Source organism: Microcaecilia unicolor, chromosome 1 (assembly GCF_901765095.1).
Source record: "Microcaecilia unicolor chromosome 1, aMicUni1.1, whole genome shotgun sequence".
Lineage (NCBI taxonomy): Eukaryota > Metazoa > Chordata > Amphibia > Gymnophiona > Siphonopidae > Microcaecilia > Microcaecilia unicolor.
In genome coordinates, this window is record NC_044031.1 from 1,212,726 (window position 1) to 1,222,260 (window position 9,535).

At 43.6% G+C, this 9,535-nt stretch overlaps 1 protein-coding gene across 1 annotated transcript; it reads left to right on the plus strand.

The window, feature by feature from the left end:
* Positions 1-5,697: 5,697 nt before the first annotated feature.
* Positions 5,698-8,494, plus strand: LOC115460005 (late histone H2B.L4-like). The gene is made up of 2 exons (XM_030189867.1): positions 5,698-5,987; positions 8,183-8,494. Exons 1-2 carry the CDS (start codon positions 5,871-5,873, stop codon positions 8,417-8,419), a joined length of 354 nt encoding a protein of 117 aa, XP_030045727.1. The 5' UTR covers positions 5,698-5,870; the 3' UTR covers positions 8,420-8,494.
* The last annotated feature ends 1,041 nt before the right edge of the window (positions 8,495-9,535 follow it).

Genomic DNA, 9,535 nt, shown 5'->3' on the forward strand with positions numbered 1-9,535 from the left:
AAGCAAGAAGCCGACAAAAGAATCAGTTGGACCGCTCGATGACCGAGGGGTAAAAGGGGCAGGGAAAGCAAGGCCATAGCGGAGAGCCTAAATGAATTCTTTCTTTGGTCTTCACCGATTGAAGATGTGGGAAAGATACCGGTGCTAGAAATGGTATTCAATGCTGATGAGGCAGAGAAACTGAATCAAATCTCTGTAAACCTGGAAGATGTAATAGGGCAACTTGACAAATTGAAGAGTAGCAAATTGCCAGGACCGGATGGTATACATCCCAGAGTATTGGTAGAATTGAAAAATGAACTTGCAGAACTATTCTTAAGTAATATGTAATTTATCTTTAAAATCAAGCATGATACTGGAAGATTGGAGGGTGGCCAATGTAACATTGATTTTTTAAAGAAGGGTTCCAGAGGTGATCTGGGAAATTACAGAGCATATTCAAAAGCATGGATTAATGAGACAAAGCCAACATGGACTTAGGGAAGGGAAATCTTGCCTCACCAATCTACTACATTTTTTTTTTTTTTGTTACATTTGTACCCCGCGCTTTCCCACTCATGGCAGGCTCAATGCGGCTTACATGGGGCAATGGAGGGTTAAGTGACTTGCCCAGAGTCACAAGGAGCTGTCTGTGCTGGGAATTGAACTCAGTTCCTCAGGACCAAAGTCCACCACCCTAACCACTAGGCTACTCCTCCACTCCATTTCTTTGAAGGGGTGAACAAACGTGGATATAGGTGAGCCGGTCGATATTGTGTATCTGGATTTTCAAAAGGTATTTGACAAAGTACCTCATGAAAGACTCCAGAGGAAATTGGAAGGTCATGGGATAGGGGGTAGTGTTCTATTGTGGATTAAAATGTGGTTAAAGGATAGAAAACAGAGAGTAGGGTTAAATTGTCAGTATTCTCAATGGAGAAGGGTGGATAGTGGGGTTCCCCAGGGGTCTGTGTTGGGATCGCTGCTTTTTAACATATTTATAAATGATACAGATATGGGAATAACTGGTGAGGTAATTAAATTTGCCGATGACACAAAGTTATTCAAAGTTGTTAAATCACAGGATTGTGAAAAGTTGCAAGACGACCTTATGAGACTGGGCATCCAAATGGCAGATGACGTTTAATGTGAGCAAGTGCAAAGTGATGCATGTGGGAAAGAGGAACTTGAACTATAGCTACGAGATGCAAGGTTCCACGTTAGGAGTCACCAACCATGAAAACAATCTAGGAGTCATTGTTGATGATACTTTGAAACCCTTTGTTCAGTGTGCTGCAGTGGCTAAGAAAGCAAATAGAATGTTAGGTATTATTAGGAAAAGGAATGGAAAATAAAAACGAGGATATTATAATGCCTTTGTATCATTCCATAGTGAGACTGCACCTCATAAAAGATATAATGGAATTAGAAAAGGTACAGAGAAGGGCGAAGAAAATGATAAAAGGGATGGGATGACTTACCTATGAGGAAAGGCTGAAATGGCTAAGGCTCTTCAGCTTGGAGTAAAAATGGCAGAGAGGAGATATGATAGAGGTCTATAAAATAATGAGCGGAGTGGAATGGATAGATGTGAATCGCTTGTTTACTCTTTCCAAAAATACTAGGCCTAGGGGGCATGGAATGAACCTAGAAAGTAGTAAATTTAAGAAGAATCGAGAAAATATTTGTTCATTCAATGTGAAATTAAACTCTAGAATTCATTGCCAACAACTATGGTAAAAGCAGTTAGCTTAGTGGGGTTTTAAAACGTTTTGGATAGCTTCCTAAAAGAAAAGTCCATAAGCCATTATTAAAATGGACTTGGGAAAATCCACTGCTTATTTCTAGGAGAAGCAGCACAAAATGTATTGTGCTGTTTTGGGATCTTGCCAGGTACTACTACTACTACTATTTAGCATTTCTATAGCGCTACAAGGCATACGCAGCGCTGCACAAACATAGAAGAAAGACAGTCCCTGCTCAAAGAGCTTACAATCTAATAGACAAAAAAATAAATAAAGTAAGCAAATCAAATCAATTAATGTGAACGGGAAGGAAGAGAGGAGGGTAGGTGGAGGCGAGTGGTTACAAGTGGTTACGAGTCAAAAGCAATGTTAAAGAGGTGGGCTTTCAGTCTAGATTTAAAGGTGGCCAAGGATGGGGCAAGACGTAGGGGCTCAGGAAGTTTATTCCAGGCGTAGGGTGCAGCGAGACAGAAGGCGCGAAGTCTGGAGTTGGCAGTAGTGGAGAAGGGAACAGATAAGAAGGATTTATCCATGGAGCGGAGTGCACGGGAAGGGGTGTAGGGAAGGACGAGTGTGGAGAGATACTGGGGAGCAGCAGAGTGAGTACATTTATAGGTTAGTAGAAGAAGTTTGAACAGGATGCGAAAACGGATAGGGAGCCAGTGAAGGGTCTTGAGGAGAGGGGTAGTATGAGTAAAGCGACCCTGGTGGAAGATGAGACGGGCAGCAGAGTTTTGAACCGACTGGAGAGGGGAGAGGTGACTAAGTGGGAGGCCAGCAAGAAGCAGATTGCAGTAGTCTAAACGAGAGGTGACAAGGGTGTGGACGAGGGTTTTGGTAGAGTGCTCGGAAAGAAAGGGGCGGATTTTACGGATGTTGTAAAGAAAGAAACGACAGGTCTTGGCAATCTGCTGGATATGAGCAGAGAAGGAGAGCGAAGAGTCAAAGATGACCTGTGACCTGGATTGGCCACTGTTGGAAACAGGATACTGGGCTTCATGGACCTTTCGTCTGTCACAGAATGACAACACTTATGTATTTATATATATACTTATGTACACCTGAACCCTGTCACAGGCAGGGAAGAACATGCCGTACAGTCACTAGCAGTACACCTGAACCCTATCAGAGGCAGAGAAGAATGTGCCATACAATCACTAATAGTACACTGAATCCTGTCACAGGCAGGGAATAGTGTAAAATACAGTCACCAACAGTACAGCTGAACCCTGTCACAGACAGGAAAGAAAGTGAAATACAGTCACTAACAGTACGCCTGAACCCTTTTACAGGCAGGGAATAATGTGCATTACGGTCACTAATAGTACACCTGAACTCTGTTATAGGCAGGGAATAATGTGCAATACAGTCACTAACAGTACACCTGAACCCTGTAACAGGCAGGGAAGTATGTGCAATACAGTCACTAACAGTACACCTGTAACAGGTAGGGAAGAAAGTGAAATACAGCCACTAACAGTACACCTGAACCCTGTAACAGGCAGGGAAGAATGTGCAATACAGTCATTAACAGTACACCTGAAACCTGTAACAGGCAGGGAAGAAAGTTAAATACAGCCACTAACAGTACACCTGAACCCTGTAACAGGCAGGGAAGAATGTGCAATACAGTCACCAACAGTACACCTGAACCCTGTCACAGACAGGAAAGAAAGTGAAATACAGTCACTAACAGTACGCCTGAACCCTTTTACAGGCAGGGAATAATGTGCATTACGGTCACTAATAGTACACCTGAACTCTGTTATAGGCAGGGAATAATGTGCAATACAGTCACTAACAGTACACCTGAACCCTGTAACAGGCAGGGAAGTATGTGCAATACAGTCACTAACAGTACACCTGAAACCTGTAGCAGGCAGGGAAGAAAGTGAAATACAGCCACTAACAGTACACCTGAAACCTGTAACAGGCAGGGAAGAAAGTGAAATACAGTCATTAACAGTACACCTGAACCCTGTTACAGGCAGGGAAGAATGTGCAATACAGTCATTAACAGTACACCTAAACCCTGTAACAGGCAGGGAAGAATGTGCAATACAGTCACTAACAGTACACTTGAAACCTGTAACAGGCAGGGAAGAAAGTGAAATACAGTCACTATCAGTACATCTGACCCTGTTACAGGCAGGAAAGAATGTGCAATACAGTCACTATCAGTACACCTGATTTTATAGACCTCAATCTCTTTTCCAAGCTGCAGAGCCCTAACCTCTTTAGCCTTTCCTCATATGAGAGGAGTTCCACCCTCTTTATCATTTTGGTCACTCTTTGAAACTTTTCTAATCCCACTATATCTTTTTGAGATACGGTGACCAGAATTGAATGCAATACTCAAGGTGAGGTCACACCATGGAGCGATATAGAGGCATTATAATATTCTTGGTTTTATTTTGCATATCTTTCCTAATAATTCCTAGCATCCTGTTTGCTTTTTTAGCCACCACCACTGCATACTGGGTAGAAGATTTTAGCGTATTGTCTACAGTGACACCTACATCTTTTTCTTGAGTGCTGACTCCTAAGGTGGACTTCAGCATCAGAAACAGAAATAAATTTGTTCTTCTAATGTGTAAAATAGAAAGAGATCAGAGATGCACATTTTCCAATTAAAAAAAATCAAAGAATGACCAGGAAAAACTCTATAATACTGTGGAAAGAGGAGGAATAGAAACAGAAATGCATTTCCTCCTGTACTGTGCAAAACATAAAAAGATCAGAGATTCACCTTTCCCCAAACAGAGAGACAATAGTATTTACTTAATTCACAAAACAGTGGAATAACAAATATTGTTTGTTATGAGGAATCCAGACTTGCTCTTCTAAACCCAAGGATATATGACTAGTGGGACAATAGGGAATCAAGAGGTGGGAAGGGTAAGAGCATTGACCAGACTGTAAGGTCTTTTGGACTAAGAGAAGTAGTTTATATGAAATTCTAAGTGAAAAGCAGCAGATAGGTCAAGAAGGATGATGATTGAGTCAAGGCTCTTGGATCTGGCCAGAAACAGGCCACTGGAGACTTTGGCAAGGGCTGTTTCTGTTGGAATGTAAAAACCAGATTGAAGAGGATGAAGAATAGTTTTAAGATGAAAGGAAGTCAAGACAGCAGCAGTGAACAGCAGGTTCAAGTAGCTTAGATGCAAAGGGAAGAAGGAGATAGGGTTCAGTGACATTGAGGAGTGGTTTGGAGGCAACAGGAACAGTTGCAGTGGACAGTGAAAGTTTGAGGATATGATGGATAGAAGGGATGTCAGTAGGAGAGATAGTGCTAAGTAGATGGGTGGGAATAGGATCAGTGAAACAGGAAGTCGGTTTGGAGGAGGAAAGAAAATGTGGGGTTTCCTCTTCAGTGATTTCAGAAAAGGAGGTAGAGGTTGACAGAGTGTTGAGAGAATGGACTAGGGGAAGGAGAGGTGGAGGTGACTTAGTTGAGAACTTGAGGTTAACCTTGTGGACCTTGTCATGAAAGTACTCAGTCAGAGTCTGGGGAGAAAGTGAAGGAGGGGTTAGAGGTGAAGGCGTTTTGAGGAGAGAGTTCAGTGTGGCAAAGAGATGTTGAGGGCTGTTGAATATTAGATAGACTTTACATGTCAGCCTTAAGCAATACAGAGCTGTCAAGTTACCCAGTTTCTGGAGGGAGAGAGGTTAGACCAGTCCTGGATTTCTGACAACCCCATCCTGATGCATTATGGGACCTTTAGCACTGATTTCAAGTGGGTACAAATACTACACTGCACTGGGATGTGAATTCAACCCCAGGAGTGGCCAAAAGTGTCCTTTCTGGAACTGGGTAACTCTGTAGTGCCTACCTAGCCTGTCAGGTTTTCAGGATTACAATAAATTTGCATTAGATAGATTTGCAAATCATGGGTCTCTAATACAAGAGCAGATTGAGAAGCAGTGACAGAGAGGAAGTTAACCAGAACCAGTCCTGTCCATACCTTACCTGTGCTGCAGCCAACTCAGCCCCCTTCCCACCTTGTGATAATTAACACCTTCCCCAGAGCCCTAGGCTTGGGATATAAGACACAGCTGAAGGGCTGATTTTCCTGTTTATGAGAAGCTAGTGGTTTGTTCTTGCTCTGAGAGAGGTTTAGTTCTTTGATTTCCTTCCTGGCTACTATGAGTGTTGAGCCTGGGAAAAAGAAAGTGAAAAATGTTGGTGAGAAGAGAGTCTCCAAGAAAAAAGGGAAGAGGAGAGAGACTTATTCCGTCTACATCTACAAAGTGCTAAAGCAGGTAAAGCTGGGAGGGGGGTGGAGGAGGGTAGGTATCTTGTTACTTTTAAGTCATAAATCTAAGGGGGGGTATATGCAGTGCACTTTTTATAGCAAAAAAGGTGCCAGTACTCAAATGCCAGGCCATCTTTTAGGGGTAGGGTGATCACTGAGAGACCCACCCCACATTAGCCAGGCCCACTGCAACCAGCCACAGAATATGACCAGACAGAATTGGTGGTAGAGCCTGAGCTCTTTCAGTAAAACTTGGGATCCTTGGGTCAATTTTAGCAGACAATGGAAAAGGTGCCAGTACTCAGTACCCCTTCAAAACAAAGCCCTGAGTATATGTTTATATAAGAACAAGAGTAGCCATACGAAGTCAGACCAATGGTTCATCTAGCTCAATATCCTGTTTCCAACAGTGGCCCATCTACTACTACTACTACTTAACATTTCTAGAGCGCTACTAGGGTTATGCAGCGCTGTACAGTTTAACAAAAAGGACAGTCCCTGCTCAAAAGAGCTTACAGTCTAATGGTGAAGTGTCAAGTGGGGGCAGTCTAGATTACCTGAGTAGAGGTATGGTGATTAGGTACCGAAGGCGACATTGAAGAGGTGGGCTTTGAGCAAGGCAAACTCAAATAGCAGAAACATCCCATGCTAGCAAGCCTAGGGCAAGCAGTAACTCTGTCGTCTCTTCTTGTTGCCTTATTCCCCCCCCCCCCCCTCAATTTCCTCTCTCCCTCCCATTTCCTCTCCTTCCCCTTCTGTGACTTTTACCTCTTCCTCCTTGCTGTCTCCTTACTCCTCTCTTCATTCCCTGCCCCACTAGCCCCTCCTATTCCTCCACTTGCTCTCTTCTTACCCACTCCAACTTTTCACCTTTACCTCTTCCCCTCCTTCCTCAGCCCTTAACTGTCTCCTTCCCCTGTTACTTTCATCCTATCCCTCCTTCCTCAGCCCCTGTCTCTTCCACCCCCTCTTTGATGCCTGTTGATAACAGGTACTTGATATTCTCCTTTCTCATTGGTGGGCACAGAGGGAGTTAAAAGGTTCCCTGTGGGGATGAGGTGTTGTGTCAAGTGTGTGTGTGTAATTTATGTATGTTAAAAAAAAAAACTTTAGTCTGCCAGTGTGTTTAACTTTTTTTTTTTTCTACTCTTGACATGTCAGCTGAAGGCTGGGACTTGCACCCAGTTGTGCTCAGTGGGATCTTATCACAGGTCTTGAAACCCAGCTGCCAAGCCTGCCCCACAACTATATGCAATACCCAGATGGGATTAGCATCCTCTTTGCTTCACAGGGGAGGCAAGAACTTTGGGCTCATTTCTTGGGTGTCTTTTATTGTATGAAACTTAGATATGATAGAGGTCTATAAAATGAGTGGAGTTGGAACGGGTAGATGTGAAGCGTCTATGCTTTCCAAAAATACTAGGACTAGGGGGCATGCAATGAAGCTACAATGTAGTAAATTTTTAAAACAAATTGGAGAAAATGTTTCTTCACTCATGTAATTAAACTCTGGAATTCATTGCCAGAGAATGTGGTAAAGGCGGTTAGCTTAGCGGAGTTTAAAAAAGGTTTGGACAGCTTCCTAAAGGAAAAGTCCATAGACCATTATTAAATGGACTTGGGGAAAATCCACTATTTCTGGGATAGGCAGTATAAAATGTTTTGTATTTTTTTGGGGATCTTGCCAGGTATTTGTGATCCTGGATTGGCCACTGTTGGAAACAGGATGCTGGGCTTGATGGACCTTTGGTCTTTCCCAGTATGGCAATACTTTTGTACTTATGTAGATGGCAGTGGCATAGCCATGGATGGGCCAGGGCCCAATCTATTTATGGCTCAGGCCCACCCAACAGTAGCCCATGTTTAGTGGTAACTGGTGGGAATCCCAAGCTCCGCCAGCTGAAGATTTTCCCCTGATGCTAACGAAAACGCTACTCTCCATGACACGACACCTGTGCATGCTCAGTTTTCAGTGCATGCCTGCTGCCAAGGTGGAAAGAAGTGTGTTCTCATCAGCTGAGATCATTTTTTTTGAGGGAGGGGAGAACACTTGGTGCCCACCCAATTCTTGCCTAGGCCCACCCAAAATCTGTTGTCTGGCTACACCCCTGGTAGATGGTGATAGAAGAAAAACCTACATTTTGGTGAGAAACTTGGTAAATCCATGGCCCTGAGTATTGTTGCTGCTCTTCCTCCGCCTAGGTGCACCCAGATACTGGTATCTCCAGCAAAGCTATGAGCATCATGAACTCCTTTGTGAACGATGTCTTTGAGCGCATTGCTACCGAGGCCTCTCGTCTGGCCCAGTACAACCAACGAGCCACCATCACTAGCCGGGAGGTACAGACGGCGGTACGTCTTCTACTGCCAGGAGAGCTAGCCAAGCATGCGGTGTCGGAGGGTACGAAGGCAGTCACCAAGTACACCAGCAGCAAGTGAAGTGTGAGACTGTGCTACAGCATTTCAGCTCCTTCCTAAGGCTGTTAATTCTACAATAAAACCTACAATCCTTTACCTGCCCTTATGTCTCTGTGTTCTTCAGCCATGTTGGTCTACCACACACAATGCCTCCTAAATAGATTAGTTTTGTTAATACAACTTTGATAACCCCTTATGGGGAGAAAGGGACCTCCTATGGCCAACAGCAATGATGCCCTATAACTCTCAGGCTTAAACAAATCTCCCCTTACAATTTATCTTTACTGAAATACTGCTGAGTTCATGCCTTGTAGATGTTTATGGCTGGTTAAAAGTGTAGTACTAATTTTTCATAATCACTTTATACTTTTGTATCTTGCTATTGGCCAGATGAGGTCCTTCATTCCCTACGTGAGGTTGACAATTGTATGTAACACTTGGGGTTTACTACTACTACTACTTAGCATTTCTATAGCACTGCCAGGGTTACGCAGCGCTGTACAAGTTTAAACATGGGGAAGGACAGTCCCTGCTCAAGAGAGCTTACAATCTAAAGGTAACAAACTATGTAGTCAGTGTAGGTATCATGAATGGGGAAGGTGATTAGGCGCCAAAAGCAAGGGTTTAAAGTGGATTTCCATCTATAGGTGGTGCATTCGTTTTCTTAATACCCTGCCATATGAACCTCATTCCTTAGCCAGGGTTCATGGAGTATATCCTTTCTCTTAAACTTACTGCTAGCACTTATGTACTGTTGTGTGTGGCTTTATCTTATCCGAGATGATAGGATGGCTCTGATCATAGTGGAAGGTGTGTTAGTTCTGCAAGCGTTTCAGTGGAGATGTGTTGAGACTGTAGCAGAGATCGGACCTCACCCAGCTTGACTGGACACTCCCACTTGCAGACTTGTTCCTTCAATGCATTAGATCTGGTGTGTTTTACTGATCTACATTAGCTCTGAAGCAAAAATCCAGGTGTGGTGGTTGGTGGCTTCAGTGTTCTGGCAGGCCTGAAGAAGCAGTCATATAGCATAGCGGGTAAGAAAAGCTGAGTCCTGTAGCTTATGATCCTTCATGGATAGGAGCCACCTCTGTAGGTGTAGCACACTTAATCATGAGGAAGCTCCTTGTGCTCATA

What these genes read in the sequence shown, in the direction of transcription:
- LOC115460005 (XM_030189867.1), top strand. Translation starts at nt 5,871, where the DNA reads ATGAGTGTTGAGCCTGGGAAAAAGAAAGTGAAAAATGTTGGTGAGAAG. An exon ending in TCTACAAAGTGCTAAAGCAG is followed by an intron (nt 5,988 to 8,182) that starts GTAAAGCTGGGA and finishes TCCTCCGCCTAG; the next exon opens with GTGCACCCAGATACTGGTAT.